Source organism: Lissotriton helveticus, chromosome 8, assembly GCF_964261635.1.
Source record: "Lissotriton helveticus chromosome 8, aLisHel1.1, whole genome shotgun sequence".
In the NCBI taxonomy this organism is placed as follows: domain Eukaryota; kingdom Metazoa; phylum Chordata; class Amphibia; order Caudata; family Salamandridae; genus Lissotriton; species Lissotriton helveticus.
The window spans coordinates 1,330,428,286-1,330,452,500 of NC_136069.1; the positions used below are offsets into that span (position 1 = coordinate 1,330,428,286).

At 50.4% G+C, this 24,215-nt stretch overlaps 1 protein-coding gene across 2 annotated transcripts in view; it reads left to right on the top strand.

Annotated features, from left to right (window-relative positions):
- Positions 1-24,215, top strand: part of KDM6A (lysine demethylase 6A) — a 1,083,812-nt gene that overhangs the window by 773,424 nt on the left and 286,173 nt on the right. For both annotated transcript variants that reach the window (XM_078658310.1, XM_078658311.1), the window contains one exon: positions 11,760-11,965. In XM_078658310.1, coding sequence (XP_078514436.1) covers positions 11,760-11,965 — 206 coding nt within the window. The remainder of the gene's footprint in view (positions 1-11,759; positions 11,966-24,215) is intronic.

Below are 24,215 nucleotides of genomic sequence, written 5' to 3' on the forward strand. Positions count from 1 at the left end.
TGTAGTTATAGATTTCTTACCGCCCCTCCCATCCTCCCCGTTCTGCGAACTGGCTTCTAGGGATAGGGACTCTCTTTCAGGGCCCTAGTTATGTGCACCAGTGATCAGTATCTTTCATGGCTCTGCGCTTCTGGCGTGGAAAGTCGTGTCAGAACTGATGTCCGCATCCAGGGGTGGTGTCTAAATAGACACTGCAACATCATCCCAGCGAGCACGACGCCGATGACGGAAGTGAAGTCGACCGACGCCACCTACTGACGCTCAGGGATACTGCTAAAGAAAAACTTCTGATCCAGCCATCGGGCTCGGATGTGTTTATCGTTCGGTCCCGTTACCGATCTCCTTTCGACCAGTCCTACATCATACCATCGCAGTCTACAAAACAGACACGGATTTCTGGGCGGACCTATTAACTACACTATTCAATGACATCTTAAAAAAAGGAATCCTTCCAGAAACATGGAGAGGTAACATCATCCACCCAATTCACAAGAAAGGGGATCGGAAGGAGCCTGGAAAATATCGTTTAATTTCATTAATTGACGTAGAAGCAAAGCTGTATGCCTCATGCCTGTTGAAAGAACTGAGGTATTGGGAAACCTCAACAAAAATAATACCTAGGTTTCAAATCGGATTCAGAATGGGGATGGGGACAACAACCAACCTGGTTACCCTGTGCCTACTAACCGACAACGCCAAAAAAAGAAAACACCACCTATATGCGTGTTTCGTCGACATAAAATCAGCATTCGACCACGTAAGCAGGCCCAGGTTGTGGAGCAAATTAAGAGGTTGGGGGATGCCGGAATATCTAATAAATGCAATTTCAAGACTATACAGAGAGACATGGGCCAAGGTCAAACTAGGTAATGGTAGCAGCCTTACCAGCAAAATTGAAACACAAGACGGACTAAAACAAGGCTGCGTCCTCGCACCCAGTCTCTTTAACCTATATCTTGCCGACATCGGAAGAAAAATAGATGGAATAGAAAGTCATGCACCGAAACTAGGCAACGTTCCGGTACCTATTATGCAGTACGCCGACGACATAGTCTTACTAAGCAAAACACCGGTCGGGCTGCAACGCCTAGTGAATACGCTGGTTACGTACTTAACTGAGGAAAACCTGGAGCTGAACAAAAACAAAACCAAAGTGCTTCGAATTACGGAGCGCAAGAAACTGAAATACACATGGACAATTAATAATTCTCTCCTTGAAGAAGAGGACTCGTACAAATACCTGGGGATGACCATCGAGCGGGGTAATACAAAAAAGAAGCACATTCAGGTACTAAGAGGGAAAGCGCAATCTTTAATATACGCATACAGACAACTGCAAAAGACTGTGGGTGGTCCAAACTATACCCACTTACTAAAAGTCATGGCCGCCCAAATAATCCCTACCTTGTCTTACGGACTAATCGGATGGCTTGGGAGCGAATCGGTAATCTGAAACAGCCTTCAAAACAAAATATACAAAGTGGTGTTTGGGTTACCAAAAACAGCATCGGCAGCCCAAGTTCGACTAGAATTCGGTTTACAAAACCAAGACATTAGGTCAAACTCCACATTTGTAAAATTTTGCCACAAGATCCGATCCGCACCCAGTGACTCCTTGGACAACTTGTGCTGGGAGGAAATAAACCTTTTAGTAGAAAAGCCTAACACCACACATTGGGGAGAATTCCTTAACCAGAGTTTGTTAACCCTGGGACTCCACGAAGTGTGGAAAAAAAACATTGACCACAAGCAGTTTTGCAAAATAGCAAATGGTTCGGCAAAGAAGATCTCCTTGGTCAAATACAAAATAATTCTAAGCAAACGGAGAAACGCCTGGACAGTAGTAAACTCTTATTCCATCCAAAAACCGCAAGTTTACTTAGCCCAACACTACTGTCCGCACTTAAAAAAAACTCTAATAGCGTACCGTCTGGGCATGCATTTCACAAAAGACCTAATGCCTTCCTGGAAACGAAAAAAAGAAAGTGCAAACTGCAGACTATGCGGATACAAGAACGAAACAGTGCAACACATACTATGTGTATGTCCTGTGCTGCAATCCTTAAGAAGAAGATATCTTCGGGAAATCTTCAACACACTGAAAATCCGCACATGCAGACATGCGGTCATAGGATGGTTAAGCGGTGCCTCCTCCTAAACAATCATGTCGGGGAATCAAATTCATGTCCATGGCAACAAAACAGATATTAGAAAAGGAACAGACTTAAGGAATATATAATGACTAAACTGAAACCAACGGACTTAACACGCTGTGTCCGGTGACCATGACAACCGTAAAGACTATTTATAGACAATTTGCAGACTCTACGACATTTTTTAACTCTTATTTTAAAACTTGTTGCGGTATTGTTTTTTATTATCTGTAAACATTGTAAAGATTTTAATTAATCAAACAATAAAATCATGATATGATATATATATGATATATACCATCGGTATCGTCTTTGATCGTGAGTCCAGTTACCCGCGTCGCAATTGATCATGAAACTATAAGGCTCCCTTGTCCTAAATAGAATGTGTTGTCAGGTAATGATTTTCTAATATGGGAACTCCAATTAGACCTGTGTGAGAAAGTGCCATCTTTTTTGCATTGGTATTCCCCCACTTTTTTCTGAACTGCTGATGTACTTTGACTGAGTGTGCCCTGGGTTCCTGCCAACCAGGTACCCAGGGCCTGTTTTCCTTCCCTAAAAACTGTGTTGAAACTAAAACCCAATTGGCATCTCTGGCCACATGTCAGCCCCTAGTAAATGGTACCCTAGGTACCCAGGGCATGGTGACCAGAGAAGACCCATGAGGACTGCAGCACTTATTGTGCCACCCTCGGGGGCCCTGTACCCTGACACCCACACAGTGCCTTTGCAGGCTGAGTGTCTAAGTACAAAACTAAACAAAGAGTCGACATGGCACACATCCCTGTGTGCCATGCCCACAGAACCCACTGCCCTGGCATATTTCAGTCACTCCTCTAGCTGGGTGCCCTATGCCAGAGGTGTGGGCACAGGTGCATGAGCCCTGTGCCCCTACGGTACCCAGGGTCATACCTGGGCACTGTAAGTGCAGTGATGCCATTAAGAGTATATGGTGCTTGGAGGTTGTCATTACGAACTCCACAGCACCATAATGGCTACACTGAAGAATGACAAGTTTGGTACCAAACTTCTCAGCACATTAAACCCGCACTGATGCCAGTGTGGGATTTAATGTAAAATGCACCAGAGGGCATCTTAGAGAAGCCCCCTGAAAACCTAACCTACAATCCACATCTGGGCTGAGTGGCTGCAGAGGCTGCCACACAGAAGACATGTTGCTGGACCCCTGGGTGGAGAGCCCCCCCGCTCTCCTGGGCCTGCAACAATGCACATCCTGGGCGAGGTGCTAGGTCTCCTCCCCCAGGATGGGCAGGGGGAAGCTTCAAAGGCATGCCGCCTCTGTGAGCTTCTCCAGACCATTTGCTGTACCCAGCAACTGGCCCCCACCAGTTCTGTCCCCCCACTCTGGGGGGGAAAAACTACGTCAGGAAGGGGGGTGCCAGCTTGTGCCAACCCCACCCCTCAGGTGGGGGAGACGAGGTGAAGCACGACACTGGCCTCCGGCCATCTTGAAGATGGGGAGCCCTGCCCAATCACAGTTAGGCTCCTGCCCCCTCCCCAGGAGAGGAGCAGGTTGGGGGGTATACCCACCCCAGGACAGGGACCTATTGGTCCCTGCCCTTGCCCTACTTGTAAGTCACCTAATTTCAATATTTAGGGGCTCCCTGAACCTTCCTTCGGCAGATACCGAAAAGAAGAAAGAAGACTAATAGGAAGATGACCCACCGTGCAGCTGCTAACAGGACGACAACTGACTTGGCCCCAGCCCTACCGGCCTGTTGATCCTGGAACCTGCTCCTGCCTTAATCCCAGCAACTTCTGTGTACAGCAAGGACCTGCCTGCCTTGACCCTCTTAAAGCCTGGGACTCCCATCAGCAGAGGCTCTGCTGCAACAACTCACCTGGTGCCAGCCAGGAATCTCCGGACCAGCCCACTCTGTACCTGCCGAGCCCGGCCCGTGTCGGAGTGATCCAAGACCACAAGGACATCCCCCAGGCGACTGGGACCCAAAGTCCTGTGCCCAAAGACCCTCCTCAACGAACCAGACGACGCCTGCAGACTCAGAACCAGGGCCACCATCCGAAACCAGCTGAGGGTAAGCTTTTCCGACACCCAAAGACACCCCTGCACCCGGCGCCCTACAGCCGCCTGTGCCTCCCTTTGGGGTACCTACCTGTGCTCCAAGATCCCAACTTACCTCTCGACGTGCTGATTGCCCCTGGAGAGTTTCCGCTCCGAGCCTGCAGCCTTTGTTCCTTTTTGCCTTTTCCATTGGATAACATTGAGCATCCGACGGCTCAAAAGCACCCTGCACCCAGCCGCCCAAGTACCGCTGGCTGTGCCACCTTTGTCCTATCCTGCTTCCCCCTTTGTCCTAAGCAAGTGACCAGGAGCCCAGCTCCCACAGCCGCGTGGCCTGCAGGCCCCCTGTCCCCCATTGGAAAACATTGGGCCTAACTACCTCTGCACCCAGCCGCCCCAGCGCCGCTGAGGGTGTACCAACTGTACCTACCTGACACTGGGGGACCCCTGAGTCTATGCTATGAACCACAACTTCACCAGTCGAGTACTCACCTGGAAACTGGTAACTCACTTACCTGCCATTGAATAACATTGACTGGTTTGACTCGAAAAATCTTCTGTCTACTTTTGAAAACGTAAAATATGTATATAAAATCATCCGAATTCCGAAATACTTACCTCTGATAAGGAGAGGAGCCAGTACTGTACCCTGTAGCCCAGTACTGAACTGCAAAAGTAATCCCTAGCGGGTTTACTAGTAACTTGTATTTTCTCCATAGGAATCCATTGTCTGCTTTTCTATAAAAAGTGTCTACTTTTGAAAACTAGAAATATTCTTTAAAAATCATACGAAATACTGAAACGTAATTACTTACCTGTTTTAAGTTGAGACCCCAGTGCTGGCCCCAGGAGCCCAGCACTGGATTACAAAAGTAACGAGATCGTACTTTACCTGCTACCTGAATTTTCTCCCATTGGATAACATTGCCAGATTTCTGTTGAAAAGTTTCTAAGCGTGAACTTTTAAAATAGCTTTTTATTCCTGAAAAATCACTACAAAACCTAAAACGTTTTTGCTAAACTGTTTTCAGCTTAGACCCCAGGACTGAACCTAGGAGCCAGTCTTGGAATTACCAAAGTAATCAACTGTGTTTATATAAGGAAATCCATTGAGCTCATGGCTAAATTGTGTGTAGAATTGTGTTGCCTACTGCAACCCCTGTATCTATTGTATTTACAAAGTTTATTGCCTTTCTGCAAAGTACTCATTCTCATATTGAGAACAGTATATTTTGATACCTGTTGGTTCTAGAAATAAAACAACTATATCTTTTGATATAAAAACAATTGGCCTAGAGTTCAGTTCTTGAGTGTGTGAAACCTTTTGCTGACTGAGTGTGTACAACTAATGCTTTACACTGTCCTCTGGTACTGCCTTACTGCTCGACCAAGCTACCACTTTAGAGAGTAAGGTCACACCTGGCTTTAACCTCTGTTATACCTCTGGGGTTTGTGGACTATATACACACTACCTTATTCTGGTCCAGTATATATAGAGCCACTTTCCCACACTTGCGCTTCTTGATTCCAGCGTTTGTCGGGGCAGTCGGGCCCAACTGCGCCATTGGGCCTTTGGCTCATTGAAAGAACACCCTTCAAGAAGTGCCCTCAGTGTGGACACAAATTTCCCCACACTGACCTACATGAGGTTTGCAATCTGTGCTTGTCCTCAGAGCACGAGAGTCGAGATTGCCAGGCCTGCGCTTCGTTCCGGTTGAAGAAAACCATCAGATACCGTCAAGCTCGAAGAGTCATGGCGCAGTCCTCTTCATGGACACCAGACCTCATCATAGACGAGGCTCCAATTGATCTAGAGTTCGAAGAACAAGAGCAGGCGCAGATGGTTCAGCTTCTGGAGCCGAAGGACAATCCGAAGACTAAGATCTTCCAGCTGGTCAACAGGTTGTGTGTAAAAGTGTCTACCCTGTTCACCCCCCATACCGCGACAGGCTTCGGTTCCACCTCCACTTGCAGGTCCAGGTGCACACCGACCAAAACCTTCAGATGCCCCGCCGTCTGGCTCTGCAGCGAAGAACACAAAGTCTCCAGTCGACTCGGGCTCGAGTCAGTCTGTCGGTCCCGACAAGCAAAAGGCCTTAAAACCAAAACTAACTCCGGCACCGAAGCAGCCCTCGGTACCGAAACTGGTCCAGCCGAAAACAAGCTCAGCACTGAAGGCAGTTCCCAAGCCTATCGAACCTAAGACCACTCCGGTTCCGAAAAAAGTCGACCCGAAGCCGATCTCAGCACCGAAACACCCAAAGGTTGACGATCCCAAAAGGGCTTCAGGACCAATAATTCCGCATCCGAAAAGCTCCGATCCAAAAAAAACACAACACTAAGTCTTCAGATCCGAAACCAATATCTGCTCCAAAGACTGCAATAGACACTGTAAAACCTCCAAACAATTTGGTCCCAAACAAGACAAGTCAGCGCCGAAAAAGGATAGTTACACAGAAGAACTTTTCCGCCCAGATCCAAGACAAAAGACTCTTCAAATTAATCCAAAGACTGGACATATAATTACAGTGCCTGAAAAGAGGAAAATTGACTCTCCTAAGCCACCTCCAGTTCCTCTGAAAAAACATGCTCAAACTTCCCCCATAAGATTTCCTTCACCATTGCCAGAGATACCAATTGACATTTCACCTGCGCACTCACCATCCACCACGCATAGTCCTATACCAGAGGATGATGATGATGATGAAGAGATTTATTCACAGGGGGTAGAAAGTGAGCAGCAGATAGATGACACAGATGACCCAGACAATATCCCTGGGCCATCAGATGATCCCTGGGAATATTATAACGCGCCAGATGCACCAGATCTGCCACAAGATGATGCTTACCCTTCTAGACCATCTCCTCCAGATGACACTATTGGGTTTACGCAGCTTATTCATAGAGCAGCCACTTTTCATGGGATGAATTTACATACAGATCCAGTGGAAGAAGACTTCCCTATGGATACATTGCTGTCATCACACAAAACCACATTACCAATACTTAATGGAGTGGTAAGACATGCACCAGAGGTATTCAAAGACCCAGTCAGAGCCAGAATAATCAACCCCAGACTAGAACAAAAGTATAAAGCGACTCCAACTGACCCAGCATACATCTTGGGTCAGCTGCCATTAGACTCATTGGTAGTCTCAAATGCGAGGAAAAGAGCTAACTCTCAAACAGAGGATTCTCCACCCCCTGATAAGGAGTCCAAGCTTTTAGATGCCTTAGGGAAACGCACCATCTCACAAGCCGCCAATGTCTGGAGAATTGCTAACACTCTAGCTTTGTTAGCAAGACATGATCGAGCTCATTATGATGAGCTAGAGACACTCATGCAACATTTGCCAGAACAATATAAAGCCAGAGCTTCTGACTTAATACATGAAGGCAAGGTCATTACCAATACCTCATTCGGCTGTGCGTTAGATGCTGCAGACACAGCCTCTAGAGCAATAAATACAGGAGTACTGTTACGTAGACATGCCTGGTTATGCATCTCTGGCTTTAAGCCAGAAGTACAGGCCAGTATCCTAAACCAACCTTTCGACCCGCAACATATTTTTGGTCCTACATTGATCATGCACTAGAGAAAATGAAAAAAGATACGGACACTGCAAAATCCATTGGAGCCTTACAAACTCAGACCCACCGAGTATCCTTTCGTCGCTCCTCTTACAGGGGCGCCTCTAAAGGTTTTCAAACAGAACACCTCTTATAAAGCGCCCACCCAAACCTCGCCCAGTAGAGGTTATTACAGAGGAGGATATAGAAGTAACAACAATAAGGGCAGAGGCAACAACAACCGCAGGGCCTCTACTCCCAAACAGTGACTTCCCTCCCATCCCCCCAGACCATTCCACTCCTGTCGGGGGGAGACTACAACAGTTCCTACCTGTCTGGAACTCCTTCACCATAGCCAGGTGGGTAAGACAAATAGTTCAGTCAGGTTATTGCCTGGAGCTCACTTCTACTCCTCCAACAATACCACCCAGACAGCATCCCATGTCACAAGAGTATCTCACTCTCCTACAACAAGAGGTTGCATCTCTACTACAAAAGAATGCAATAGAACCAGTCCCAAAACAACATCAAAACACAGGAGTTTACTCCCTATATTTTCTCATCCCCAAAAAGGACGGTTCCCTCAGACCTATACTATACCTCAGGCCCCTAAACTTTTACATACAGTCCGACCACTTTCATATGTTCACATTACAGCAGGTTCTGCCTCTGTTAAAACAAGGCGACTTCCTTGCCACATTAGATCTCAAAGACGTCTACTTCCACATTCCCATCCATCAAGCTCACAGAAAGTACCTTCGGTTCGTACTAGACGGTCAACATTACCTGGTCAAAGTACTCCCTTTCGGAGTAACTACAGCACCTCAAGTTTTCACAAAGTGTTTAGCAGTAGTAGCAGCACACTTGAGAAGGGACAACATTCATGTGTCCCCATACCTAGACGACTAATAAAATCCAAGTCATACCACCAGTGTGTGCAGCACACGCATCAGACCATCTGCCTGCTACACAAGCTAGGATTCACAATAAATCAAAAAAAGTCACATCTTCAACCATCCCTGTCTCAACAGTATCTGGGTGCCACAATAGATACCTCCAAAGCAATTGCATTCCCCAATCCAACAAGTATACAAAGTATGCAAGCTTTAATACAAAGATTCCAGCCACAACACTTACTACCAGCTCAAGTGTTCATGCAATTAATTGGAATGATAGCATCTTGCATCTTCATAGTGCCACGTGCAAGACTCCAAATGCGCCCCCTGCAAGAGTGCTTAGCAAGTCAATGGAATGAGGCTCAACAACAAATAACAGATCTGGTGATGGTGGCCGACCGGACACATCGCTCTCTGCAGTGGTGGAACACCAAAAACCTTTCCAAGGGCCGGCCGTTCATAGAGCCTGTTCCACAAGTGGTGCTAACCACAGATGCATCTCTCACAGGATGGGGAGCACATTTGAAAGAACACATACAGGGCACTTGGACACTGCAACAAAAGCTACTCCGTATAAATCATCTGGAGTAGCTAGTAGTTTTTCTAGCTCTAAAATCGTTTCAGCATTACCTAGTAGGCAAGGCTGTATTAGTCAGTACCGACAATATGACAGCCATGTATTACATCCAAAAACAGGGAGGAACACACTCCTTACAGCTCTCCCGGCTGGCACAGAGCATATAGAGGTGGGCCATTCCTCAAAAAATCTTTGTTAGCAGAACATCTACCAGGAGTTCACAATCAAGTTGCAGATCTGTTAAGTCGTCAAACAGTGGGAACTTCATCCTCAAGTTCTTCAATCTTTCTTTCACCAGTGGGGACAACCAGAGATAGATCTGTTCGCCACGCATCGCAACGACAAATGCCCAAGCTTCGCCGCCAGATATCCACACCCATTGTCCAAAGGCAATGCGATATGGATGAGTTGGTCAAACAAATTTGCGTACGCTTTTCCACCTCTCCCACTAATTCCATTAGTGGTACGCAAGCCACAGCAACATTCCCTCACATTGATTCTCATAGCACCAACATGGGCAAGGCAACCATGGTACACCACACTACTAGAACTCTCAGTAATACCACACCAAAAATTAAAACTCTCTCCACATCTACTGACACAGAACCATGGAGAGATCATGCATCCGGACCCAATGCAGCTCATCCTAGCGATTTCTCTCCTGAAGTCTTAGAATTTGGATACCTCAATCTTCCGCCTGATTGCATGAATGTTATAAAATAAGCTAGACGCCCCACCACTAGAGCATGCTATGCAGCCAAGTGGAAAAGATTTGTTGTGTATTGCACAAATAACATTAACCCACTAGATGTTTATATACAAATCATCATCATATGTTAGCTGCTTCATCTACAAAGATGTAGTTTAGCATACTCTTCAATCAGATTTCATCTTGCTGCTATAGCAGCTTACCTTCAAAACAGACATCTGTCATTATTTAGAGTACCTGCCATCAAAGCATTTGTGGAAGGACTCAAAAGAATAATTCCGCTAAGGATACCACCCTCTCCTGTATGGAATTAAATATTGTTCTCATTAGACTTATGGGTCCTCCATTTGAACCTTTACATAAGTGTAAATTACAGTTCCTTACATGGAAAGTTGCTTTTTTAGTTGCTATTACCTCACTCAGAAGAGTAAGTGAGATCCAGGCATTAGTAATTCAAGAACCATTCATACAACTCCAAAACAACAAAGTGGTTCTTAAAACAAACCCAAAATTCCTTCCAAAAGTAATTTCACTGTTCCACCTCAATCAATCTATTGAGTAGGCAGTGTTCTTTTCTCAACCACAAACAGTTGCGGAAAGAGCTCTACATACATTAGATGTAAAAGGAGCGCTCCTCTACTACATTGATAGGACAAAACCATTTTGTAAAACAAAACAGTTGTTTGTGTCCTTTTCTCCTCCACATAAAGGTAATCCCATCTCAAAAGCTGGAATTGCAAGGTGAATTGTTAAATGCATTCAAATTTGTTACCAAAAAGCAAAACGCACTCTATCCATTCCCCCTAGGGCTCATTCCACCCGTAAATTAGGGGCATCTATGGCATTTCTAGGAAATATACCCCTAGATGATATCTGTAAAGCAGCTACATGGTCTACACCGCTCACATTTACTAAACACTACTGTGTAGTTGTGCACGCACAACAAGCTACTGTGGGCAAGGCTGTACTCAAAACATTATTTCAAACTACTGCAACAGATACTGGTGGTCGCCGCTAAGGGAGAAAGCTGCTATGCAGTCTATGCACTAGTATGTGTTCTACAGCCCATAATCCTCGAAGGGAAAATGCTACTTTCCAGTATGCATCTGTTCTTGGCATGTAGGGCTGCAGAGCCACACACGCCCACCTGCCTCCCCGGCTACCTATATCTGTTCCAGTAATATCTTCGCTAAATACACAAGACATGGACATCTTTTTCTGTACTCGTACAACTCCATCCTTTCCCCAATGGAGAAAAACAATCTAAAGATGGAGTCGATGCCCATGCACTCTACGCTCTACAGGAGGAGTCCTCTCCCAAACAGACTCTTCCAAGACAGCAAAGTGTAATCATCCGGGCCCACCACCAGATGGCGATCTATGCACTAGTGTGTGGCTCTGCAACCCTACATGCCAAAAACAGATGCATACTGGTAAGTAGCATTTTCCTTATCAGTGGGTTTATATTTATTTGTATGAACATTGACAAAGATCCTCTCAGTGCGAACTTAATTTGACAAGGTATTTGGCGATGTGTACCTCAGCTCTTACTACTAATTGGGGTTTAATTTTTATAAATAACTAAGCTTTCAGAGTAGTCAAATGGACAATTTCCAAGAAAGTAAGAGCAAGATTAATTTACTTTATTTCAGCTCTGTGTTGCTGCTGTTTTCCACCACATATTTTGCTGGTTGCTCACTTATATTTTCATGTCCTATGCTGAATGTGACTGAAATAATTTTAGGATAAACTAATTAATACAGATTAATAATGTATCTAATGTATAGTGGACACTACATTTTGTTCTCAGATCTAGGACTCTTCTCTACAAAAACATTGGTGGAAGCCAATAACGAAAACATTGTAGAAGTGAGGACACAATTACTACAACCTTCAGATGAAAATTGGGACCCCACTGGATCAAAGAAAATCTGGCGTTGTGAAAGTAGTCGCTCTCATACTACAATATCGAACTATGCACAGTACCAGGCCTCTTCATTCCAGGAGTCATTGAAGGTTTGTCTGCATGAGTCACTGTTTCTCTTAAGACTTTGCAATTGTCTGCTTCGTTTTGCATTGAGTTAATTTAATTCAACTTGTTGCTTTCCTTTATGGGGTTGGTCTAGCAGAGCTCTTTCTTATAGAGAGAGTATTAACTCACTGCAAGTGTGGAAAGACATCTGAGACACGTTAGTGATAGATTCCTTACCTTCGAATATCCCCAGGCGTCAGACTGGATCTGGAAATTTTTGCGCAGCAGTACCCTTGCGCGTCGGTAGGCGTCTGCGGCTCCGCGTCCGTCGTGGGTGCCGTGATGATGTCGTCGGAGTACTTAGACGCCGCCTCCGCGTGCTGACGTCAGTTCTTCTTTTTTCCGCGCCAGCAGCACAGATCCGGAAAAAGTGGTACCTTAGTCTTTTTTGACTAAACTTTTTTGATCTCTTTTGGTCGTTCTTTTTCGAGTCTTCGACTCCGAACGGTGCCGGTAGGGATGCCAGGTTTCAAGCACTGTGAGGATTGCGACCGACTGATGTCGGTCACGGACCCTCACCGTCTGTGTCTCCACTGTCTCGGCGTCTACCACGACGATAAGACCTGATCCGACTGCCGGGCCCTGACTTCGAAAGCTAGGCGGGAGCGGTCCTGCAAGCGACTCGAACTTCGGCAGTCGGCCCCGCGCCAAGAGAGGCCCCGGTCCGAACGGAGGTCGAGGGACCGGTCGCGGGAGTGGAGCCGCCATAGCTCCGGGAGTAGACATCATTCCTCTGAGTCGAAGTCGTCAAGTAAGCACAAGAAGCCGAAGAGACGTCATCGCTCTTCCGACTCCCCCTGACACGCGCGCGACGCGGCCGGGGGTTCAGGTGACATCGCCCACGCGGCTCAATCGGAGTCGCAGGCGCCGCGTCCGGCCCCATACCCTCCGGTCCCTCGGCCGTGCACGACGCCAGAGGAGATCGGGCGGTTCCTCATGGCCATGAGGTCCCTCACTCCCCCGGCGGGCTCCGTGGCGCCTTCGGGCCCAGCGGACCCGTCTGGGGGACCTAGCGGGTCGGGTGCTTCGGCTCCGACGCCGCCGGTGCCTTCGGGCCCGGCACCGCAGGCCCCCGCTGGATCTGGATCCGGGTCGTCTTCGGGCGGCGCCGTCCCCGATGCCTCCCTCGACCCGGTTCCGGCGCCGGATGGGCGCCGCTTCAGACGCCGTTCGGAGAGCTCACTTTCCATGAACCGGCCCCATCATTTACTAACCCTGAGTACCAGGAGATGGGTGATGAGGAGGATTGGGAGGGGTCTGAGGACCCTCTGACACGTGAATGTCAGTCCCAGGAGGACTGGACAGGTGAACTTGGGGAGGCCAGTGGTCTGGACACTTCGCCGGACACTGGTTTTGTCTCACCTCCTACCGTGGCTTCGGAGGAGGGGGCAACCTACAGTGTGGTGTTGATGAGGGCGGCCAAGGCCTTGGGCCTTGAGCTCCCCGTCGCGGCCGTGAGGACTAACCTCCTCACTGAGGTCCTTAAGCCGCAGTCATGCTCAGCCGAGCCTCTGCTGCCGTTTAACGAGGCCTTAATTGACGTTCTTTCGGGCACTTGGTCCAAGTCCGCTACAGGTTCGCCTGTAGATAGGAACATGGCCAGACGCCACCTCCCCGCCCCGGGCGACCCATGTTTCCTGTCCACCCACCCCACCCCTGAGACCCCAGACCACATTCCCGTCGGCTCCGCCTTACAGGGAGTCCAAGAGGTATGAGCAATACGGCAAGAAGGTATTCTCCTCCCTCAGTTTGGGACTGCGGTCTTCCAACACCGCATGCCTCTTGGGCCGCTACACCCACTCCTTGTGGGACACGGTCACGGACGTGCTGCCAGAATGCCCTTTGGAGGTACGGGCTAAACTTGGCCAAGCCCTTGTGAAGGGCCGAGATGATGCACGTTATTCAATTCGGTGTGGACTGGATACCACCGATTCACTAGGCAGAGCGATGGCAACGACGGTGGCTATTCGTCCCCACTCCTGGTTGAGATCCGCCAACTTCTCGGCTGATGTCAAGAATATACTGATGGACATGCCGTTTGATGGCCGTCGTCTTTTTGGCGACAAGGCAGACCATGCGCTTGAGCGCTTTAATGACTCCAGGGCTACGGCCAAGTCCTTGGGCCTCTCTGCCCCGCGCCAGCAATTGGCTGCCTTTCACTCCTTTCGTGGCCACGGAAGGGGTGTTCCCACACGTGCTGCCAGCCACGCGCCGCAGGGTAATACCCAACGTGGTGGCGGCCGTGGAAACTGCCGTGGCGGAGGTCGGGGTCAACGGCGGGGTCAGTCCACACCTTCCCCTGCAGCATCCGCCTCAAAACCCTCCTAGTCCATGCTTTCAGGCCCATGTGTCGCCAGTGGGGGGCAGGGTTCGCCATCACCTCCTCCACTGGCACACTGTCACTTCGGACAGGTGGGTGCTGGAAATCGTGCGAAGGGGCTACTCCCTCCCCTTCGAGACGACCCCTCCAGCCATGCCACCGCAATACCACCGAGTATCGGCGGATCATTTGCGACTTCTGCAGGAGGAAGTTACGGCCCTCTTGGCCAAGAGGGCCATCGAGCGCGTTCCTGGGCAAGAAGTAGGGTGTGGTTGTTACTTCCACTACTTTCTGGTACCCAAGAAGGGCAAAGGGGGCCTACGCCCTATCTTGGACCTCCGGAACATCAACGGCTTCCTCCGGAAGGAGAAGTTCAAAATGCTGACACTGGCTCAGGTCCTAGCTGCCCTGGACCCAGAAGACTGGATGGTAGCGTTGGACTTGCAGGACGCTTATTTCCACATCCCCGTCCTGCCGGCCCACCGGCGCTACCTGCGGTTCACGGTTGGCCACGAGCACTTTCAGTTTACCGCGCTCCCCTTCGGCCTTACCAGCGCCCCACGGGTGTTCACAAAGGTGATGGCGGTGGTCGCAGCTCATCTGCGCAGGTTAGGGGGTTCAGTCTTCCCCCCACCTCGACGACTGGTTGTTGAAGGCGGGCTCGCCCCAGACAGTAGTCAGCCACCTCCAGACTACGGCAGACCTCCTGCACCAGCTGGAGTTCTCCCTCAATGTGCCAAAGTCACACCTGTGCCCCTCTCAGAAGCTCCTCTTCATTGGAGCGGTTCTAGACTCGGCGCAGTTTCGGGTTTATCCTCCCGAACAGCGGGTCCGGGATATTCAGGCTCGGATTCCACTCTTTCAGCCTTTATCCCGGGTCTCGGTCAGATTGACGCTGCGGCTTCTGGGGCTGATCGCCTCCTGCATCCTACTGGTGCATCACGCCAGGTGGCGGATGCGGGCTCTGCAGTGGGACCTGAAGTTTCAGTGGGCCCAGCATCAGGGCAATCTGTCCGACCACGTCCTGATCTCGGAGGGCACTGCGAGACAGCTGCAGTGGTGGCTCACGGACCGCGATTGGGTCAGCGGCAGATCCCTTCCCCAACCGGAGCACGTGGTTGTGACGGACGCGTCCCTCCAGGGCTGGGGAGGCCACATGGGAGAGGCGGAGATCAGAGGCCTCTGGTCTCCGGCGGAAGCCTGGCTCCATATCAACCTTTTGGAGTGACGGGCGTTTCCTCTAGCATTGAAGGCATTCCTCCCCTCTGTCCGGGGAGTGTAGTGCAGGTGTTCACGGACAACACCACCGCCATGTGGTACTGCAACAAACAGGGCGGGGTGGGGTCGTGGACCCTTTGCCAGGAGGCTCTGCGCCTCTGGCAGTGGCTGGAACGCCAGGGCGTGACCCTGGTGGCTCAACACCTGGCAGGTTCTCTGAACGCCAGGGCGGACAAGCTCAGCCGTCGGTGCATGATGGATCACGAATGGCGTCTGAACTCGGATGTGGCGCAAGGCCTCTTTCAGAGATGGTGAGAGCCTTGATTAGATCTATTCGCCACCGAAGAGAACGTGCAATGTCATCAGTTCTGCGCGTTGGAATTTCCAAGGCGGCACTCGCTCGGAGACGCTTTTCGTCGCGAGTGGAGTTGCGGTCTGTTGTACGCCTATACCACTTCTGCCCAGAGTGCTGAAGAAGATCAAGCGCGACCAGGCCCAAGTCATCCTTGTGGCTCCGACTGGGCACGAAGGTACTGATATCCAAAACTACTCAGTTTGTCAGTCGATCCCCCGGTTCGTCTGCCTCTTCGGGAGGACCTTCTGTCGCAGCAGCAGGGGACGGTCCTCCACCCGAACCTGTCCAGTCTCCACCTCCATGCTTGGAGATTGAGCGGCGACAGTTGAGGCCATTTGACTTGCCTCCTGAAGTCTGTAACGTCATTCTGGCAGCCAGGTGTCCCTCCACAAAGTCGGTATACGCCTGCAGGTGGAACAGATTTGTGGCATGGTGCACAGCAAAGGCTGTGGATCCTCTTGCTGCCCCTCTCTCTGAGGTTCTTCTCTTCCTTCTTTCTCTTGCCCAGCAGGGCTCTGCTCTGGGCACTATCAAGGGCTACCTTTTTGCCCTTTCAGCCTTTCTAAGGCTGCCTGATCAACCTTCTTTGTTCAAGTCCCCTATTGTAAATCGCTTTCTGAAGGGTATCACACACACGTTCCGTCCTGTTCCGTTTGTGATGCCTCAGTGGGACTTGAACCTTGTTCTTACATTTCTGATGTGCGCTCCCTTTGAGCCACTTCACAACTGTCCTCTCCGCTTTCTTACTTTGAGGACTGCTTTCCTGGTTGCCATCACCTCTGCCAGGAGAGTGAGTGAGCTCCAGGCCCTTTCTTGTACTCCTCCTTTCCTTTCCCAGGGCTCCTCCATCAGCCCCATTCTCTTTAACGTGTACCTCTTCCCGCTGATCACGTTGATTAAGTCGTTTGGGATTAAAACAATCAACTACGCTGATGATACGCAGCTTATACTCTCTTGGGAAGGAGAGGACTCCATTCCTTTAACTACCTTCCACAACTGCTTAAGAGAGACGGCTGGGTGGCTCCACAGAAATTCCCTCCAGTTCAATTCCTCTAAAACAGAGGTTCTGTTCTGTGCCGGCACACATCTACCCCGCCAGCTTCCGAGTGAATTCTGGCCTCCAGAGACTAGAGACAAACCTCTGCCAGTCTCCTCGGTCCGTAACCTGGGAGCCATGCTCAACAACAAGCTGAGTATGGAAACCCAGGTAACAAAAACAGTGGGGATCTGCACAGCCCTGCTACGTTCCCTGCGTAAAATTATGCCACTTCTCCCCGCACAAGCCCGGGCATCGATAGTCAGGTGTACAATACTCAGTCGCCTTGACTATTGCAATGCCCTGCTCCTTGAGTCCCCAGTCACGCTGCTGGACCGACTTCAAAGAATTCAATCTGCCGCCGCCAAGCTGGCTCTCGGTTGGACGAGAAGGTCCTCGGCCACAGCAGCCTTGGTCGAGCTACATTGGCTTCCTCTAAAGCAGCGGGTGGCATTCAAGTCCCTCTGCATTGTCTTCAAGGCTCTGCATGGACTCGGGCCTAGACCCCTGCAAGCCTTGTTTCTGTGGTACACTCCCACTAGAGACCTACGATCGTCCTCAGCCTGTTTGGTAAAGGTGCCCAGATTCAACAAAGCCAGAACCGGGGGCAGATCCTTCAGGGTCGCAGCGGCCAAATTATGGAACAGCCTACCCATTGACATACGCCAGATCTCACAACTTCTTCCATTCAGGAAACGCATTAAGACCTGGCTCTTCCCCTAATCCCCCACCCGTCTGCTAGCTACTCTGGTCTATCCTCAGCAGTACATTCACTAGCGCCAGGAAGCCTGCAAGGTATCAGCTGCGCTTTATAAATATTTAAAATAAATAAATAAATAAATAACGTGCGCTTTCATTCTACTTGGATCGCACACGCCAGTTCCGGGTGGATGACCAACTCTTTGTTGGTTACGTGGGCGCTAAGAAGGGGAAAGCGGTGCACAAGAGGACCATCTCTCTGTGGATCAGCTTGTGTATCCAGGCATGTTATTCCTTGGCTAAAAAAGAGCCTCCAGTTGGATTGCGGGCTCATTCCACCCGAGCCACGGCAACTACAACTGCCTGGGGCCGGGGAGTGCCCTTGCAGGACATTTGTCAGGCGGCTACGTAGGCCTCGCTGCACACATTTGCAAGACACTACTGCCTGGACAGTCAAGTCCGGAGGGATGGCTTCTTTGGCCGTTCCGTCCTCCATGACTTTCTGGTGTGATTTTTGGTTCGCAGACCCACCACCGGGTTGGTATTGCTGGGGTATCTATTCTAAGGTAAGGAATCTATCACTAACGTGTCTCTTTCAGATGCACAAGTTACTACTTGTGTAATGATATATCTGTGAGAGACGTTAGTTAGTGATAGATTCCTTACCGACCCACCCATCCTCCCCGTTATGCGAACAGATATCTAGGGTTAAGGTCATCCCCTTTCAGGGCCCTAGTTTCAATGGCACCAGTGTTGGTTTTTAACATGGTTCAGCGCTTCTGGCACGGAAAAGCTGTGTCTAAGAACTGACGTCAGCACGCGGAGGCGGCGTCTAAGTACTCCGACGTCATCACGACGGACGCGGAGCCGCAGACGACGCCTACCAACGCGCAAGGGTACTGCTACGCAAAATTTCCGGATCCAGTCTGACGCCTGGGGATATTCTAAGGTAAGGAATCTATCACTAACTAATGTCTCTTACAGATATATCGTTACACAAGTAGTAACTTGTGCATCCATGAAGCCCTTTGAAAGTAATCTAAACTGCTACGGACCTTCGTTAAATTGATCTACAAAGGTTAAAGATAGTATTGTGGAACATTTCAATTCCATAGTGTGTGACAGATGAAATAAACATGCTAATATTACTGATTACAAGTATAAAAAGTGTTTAGCTGAAAGAGAGTTCTAGATTCCTTACCGTAGAATTTCCCCCAGGCGTCATAATTTTTTTCTCAGCAGTACCCCTGCTCATTAGTAGGTGGCGTCGGTCGACTGTGTCCTTCGTCTGCGTCATGGTCGCCGGGATGACATTCCGGTGCCTACTTAGACTCCCCCCCTCCCATGCTGATGTCAGTTCTTTCTTTTTCCGTGCCAGCCTAGCGCAGATCCGGAGAATGCTATCCATTTAGTCATTTTTTGACTACGGTTTTGTTGACATTTTGTCAACTTTGTTTGAGAATTTGTCTCCTGGTGTGCGAGGGATGTCCCACCTTCGGATCCACTTCAAGCCCTGTAATTCTGTAAAACTGATGTCTGACGGACCTGCACTTCCTGTGCCTTTGGTTTCTGGAGTGCGACCATGACCAAATTTGTGCTTCGACTGCCTTGCCATAAATTCCATGTCTTTGCGGGAGCGGTCCCGAAAGCTTTTGGAGGCCCAGCAGTCAGCTCTGCGTCGCTCCCGGTCTTGCTCGAAGGGAAGTCTGCGTCGCTCCCGGTCTTGCTCGAGGGGAAAGTATTGAGACTGCTTGTGGAGCCCCCACACCTCGTCCCACTTCAAATCTTAAAAATCCTCAGGTATGTTGAAGCGCAAGAAGGCGAACAAGCACCAGCGCTCTTCGCCCTCGCCCCATTGGTCGGCTGAAGCGACGCGGGACCCACAGCGTTGCCGAACTAAGACTCCGTATTCGGTGCCTCCTTCAGGGACACCTCCGCGCCTCACTTTGTTTCTGGGAGGTAGTGCGTCCCCTGTCCAACTTTGTGTGTTTTACAAAGCCCTCCACAGTATTTTTGGGCAGCCCGACTATGTTGGCGCGCTTCGGGCCCCGCAGAGCCGGTCTGGGGTCCTGGGCCTTCAATGCCGACGGCTCCAGCCCCGGAGGGTTCCTGTGGATCCAAGCCTGGGTCCGGATCGACTTCGGTCGACCTTACTCAATCTTCCCCGACTGATGCCGTCCCCATCCTCACCCCGAGATGGACCCGAGGCAAGACCGACGTTGGTTGAAGTCTAATTCGATGCCGGAGGGTACTTTTGTTCCCCTGTTCCTCCCTGGTGTTCCCTATCACCCAGAAGGTGGTGATCAGGATTGGGAGGGGTCGCTGGACCCTTTTGCAGACTAGCATGAAGTGCCTGACTGGAGAGAGGACCTGGGTGACGTCAGTGATCTGTACACTTCTCCAGACCTTGGCATGCCCCCCCCCCCCCCCCCCCACCGTGGCTACGGAGGAGGAAGCCTCTTACACTGTGATGGTGCGAAAGGCAGCCGAGGCCTTGGGCCTGGAGCTCCCTTCATTGGCAGTCAGGACGAATCTCCTGACAGAGGTGCTAAAGCCTGCGGTAACTTATTCTGAGCCCCTCTTCTGCCCTTCAGGGAAGCCCCCACTGGTCCAAGCCCAGCACAGGGGCTCCTGTGGAACGCAAGATTGCCCGCCGCCCAGTTCCGGGCGACCCAGTTTTCTTCACCAAACACCCTTCCACTGGAAGCCTGGTGGTCCAAGCCTCCTCTTCCAAGGGCGCATTCCTTTCTGCTCCCCAGACAGGGAATCTAAGAAGCTGGATCATCTTGGGAAGCGTATGTTCTCTTCCTCCAGCGTGGCAATGCAGTCCGTTAAATACTGCGTGCCTCTTGGGCTGATACTCCCATACTATCTGGGATACGATCAGGTAAGTACTGCCTCTGTGCCCGGAGGAGGTCTGGGCCGTTCTCTCCCAAGCAGATGCAGCTAAGTTCACAATACGCTGTGGACTGGATACCACCGTCTCACTAGGCAGAACGATTGTCACACCGCTACGCCTGGTTAAGGACGGCTGGCTTTTCGGGAGATGTCCAGTCAGCCTTGCTGGACTTGCCCTTCGATGGCCGTCGCCTTTTCAGCTACAAAGCAGACTCCGCGCCGCTGGAGAGTTTTAAGGATTCTCAGGCTACAGCCAGATCCTTGGGCCTCGCTGCATTTTCCCATCCACCTCAGTCTGCTTTTGCCCCTTTAATGTCTACGGAAGGGGCATCCAGCCACGTTTGACCCAGTCTAGCCACCGTTATACGCAAGCTGCCCAGTCTCTGCGTGACCGCCGACGTGGGTCCCAGCATTCTTGCGGGTTTGGGAGCCAGCGGGCGGGCCAGGCCAACCTTTTCACCCCCTGCAGCAACGTCCAAGCTTTCCTAGTCTGACCTTTCAAGGCCACCAACAGCCAGTGGGCGTCAGGATTCAACATCACCTCCCCCACTGGCAAACCATCATGTCGGACAGGGTGGTTTTGCAAATAGTCAGAAGTGGCTACTCCCATCCCTTCGAAACTACCCCTCCCTCCATGCCACCACCCTTCGATTGCTTGTTGGTTGATTTGGTGCTTCTCTGACGGGAAGTATCAGCTGTAAATGTAAATGTACAGGAATTTATATAGCGCAAATCACCAAGCGGTTTCTAAGCGCTTGCTTAGGGAACCCGTCCTGGTATTCCCCTGTGAGATAACCCCGGCAGGGTATCCGCAAGGTGAAAGCCAGGCATCCCGCCGCGAGGGGCTGTTGTGGAGATTAAGCAAGCTATTGCCCAGAGTCGCAGAGTGTGAACCCGTGAATCGAGTAGGCACCGGAGCGAGAATTGTCGAGTCCATGGACATTTTAGGACTCAAGGCCGAGCCGGGAATTGAACCCTGGTCCCGGGCTGACCTCTGCTTCCAGGTCTGCCTCCTCTAACCAGTGAGCCACACTTCTCAGCTCTATTGGCCAAAGGAGCAATCGAAAGCGTTCCTGCACCAGTAGTATGTTGTGGTTGTTTTTCCCGCTACTTTCTGGTGCCCAAGAAGGAGAAAGGCCTGCGTCCTATTCTAGACCTCAGGGCTCTCAATTGCTTCCTCGGCAAGGAGTTCAACATTTTAACATAGGATCAGGTCCTGTCCGTCCTCGACCCTGGAGACTGGATGGTGTTGCTGGAATTGCAGAATGCCCATTTCCACATCCCCATCCTGCCAAGTCCACAGGTGCTAGCTATGGTTCACGGTAGGCCATGAGCATTAGCTGGGCTTCACTATCAACGTGCCGAAGTCACACCTTACTCCCTCTTAGATGCTCCCTTTCATTGAGGCGGTTCTGGATACAGAGCAGTTTCTGGTCTATCCTCCTGAGCAGCGAGTCTGGGATATTCGGCCTATGATACCGATGTTTCAGCCTCTATCCCGTATTTCGGTGTGAATGACCCTGTGGCTGCTGGGCCTCATGGCCTCCTGCATCCTGCTGGTGGATCATGCCAGATGGCATATGCTGGCTCTGCATTGGGACCTAAAGTTCCACTGGGAGCAGTGTCCGGGAAATCTCTGACATGGTCCAGTTCTTGGAGGGAACTGCAAAGGAACTGCATTGGTAGCTAATGAACCGTAATTGGGTCAGAGGCAGACCCTTCTCCCTTCCCAACCAGATCTCACAGTAGTGACAGATGTGTCTCTCCTGGGATGGGGCGGCCACCTAGGAGAGGTGGAGATCCAAGGTCTCTGGTGGAATCCAGACTCCACATCAACGCGTTGGAGCTCACTTGCGATCCGAATGGCATTGAAACCTTCCTACCCGCCATCAGGGGAAGGCTAGTGTAGGTGATCACAGACAACACCACCGCCATGTGGTACTTCAACGAACAGGATGTAGTGGGGTTGTCGACCCTTTGTCAAGAGTCCCTGCATCTCTGGACATGGCTGGAGCAGCAGGGCACATACCTTGCATTTCAACACCTGGCAGTGTCTCTCAGTGCCAGAGCAGAGAAACTCCGCGCCAGAGCAGAGAAACTCAGCCATCGATGCCTAGCGGATCACAAATTACAAAATTACATCGCCACCCAGAAGTGGCGCAAGATCTCTCACAACAGTGGGGAGAGCCTTAGTTAGATCTGTTCGCCTACGCTGACAACGCATAATCTCAGGAGTTTGGCTCCCTGGAGCTCCCAAGGCTGCTCAGTCCACTACGCTTTTAGTCTCTAGTGTAGCTCCCATGTTCGAGGCATATGGGCTGCAGATGGTACATTTATGAATAGATCGCCATCTGGTGTTGGGCTCGGATGATTGCACTTTGTTTTTCTCTTGGAGAAGTCTTTGTCGTCATAGATGACCCCTCCTCTTGGTGTTAGTGCGCATGGGCATCGGCTCCATCCTTAGATTGTTTTTTTCCGCCATCGGGTTCGGATGAGGATCGAAGCGCTCCGGACCGACTTCAACAAAGAAGGTTATAACCGGCGCGTAATCCTTTCCAAATCGACGGTATCGTTATCGAACGCGACTTTACTCCATACCGACGCGGTTCGAAGGACGACGACTACGAGAAACTCGACGTAGTCCAGCCCGGGGTCCATGGAAAGGACTCCATTCAAAAAATGTCCAACGTGTGGTGCTAAGTTCCCACACAAGGACCTACACGAGGTGTGCAACCTCTGCTTGTCCCCTGAACACGAATCCAGGGACTGTGAGGCCTGTGCAGCATTCTCTTCAAAGTCGACGATTAGAAACCGTCGAGCCCGAAGACACGAGGCATCGAGAATGCAGTCACAAGCAATCCCGGAGCTGTTCGAGGACCAGCACCCAGAAGAGGAGGAAGAAGAGGCCGACGAGGCGGGGTCAGAAGCGGACGAGTCCGACGTCGAGGAAATCGACGTCCAACAAACCGTGAGTGACGACGTCCCTTTACCAAAGAACAGACCCCGTACGGTGTCGACCCCGCCCTCGAGCCCGGTCAGACAACCGAAAAAAGTTTCCAACGCCCCGCCTTCGAGCCCGGCAACGAAACAGAAACCGAAACACTCGGTCTCCCATCATAGTGGTTCCGGTCCGATAAACGGACCACATCGACACCGAAGCACCAAGTCAAGGAAAGCTCGAAGTCGAAGCAGTCCATGTCGACACCGAAGCATGCTTCGGCGCCGAAAACACCCTCGACACCGGGGACATCTTCGATACCGAAGAAATCGGATCCGAACAAAATCTCGGCACCGAAAATACAAATGGACATTCAAAAGAAAAAACACCTTTCGGAACCGAAAACTACGGTACCGACACAGGAACACGGGACTGATCCTAAACAAAAGACTTTGTTTATTGACCCAAAGACTGGCAAGGTAGTCACAGAACTACCTAAAAAGAGGAAGAATGAACATTCGGACGACAAGACTCATCCGAAGAAGAGAACAATGGGGACGAATACAACTCCTCCCTCTTCTCCCAAACCTCACACACCATCTTCTCCTCTTCCTCACAATAGGCCAAATATTCCTCCCACACGACCATCTACACCTACAACAGATGTAGAGAGCGACACAGGGGAAGGGGAACATCCTGGGGATGACGAGGACACAATCCCAGAGGAGGCAGACCCATGGGAAGAGTATAATGTAGGGTCAGATAATGAT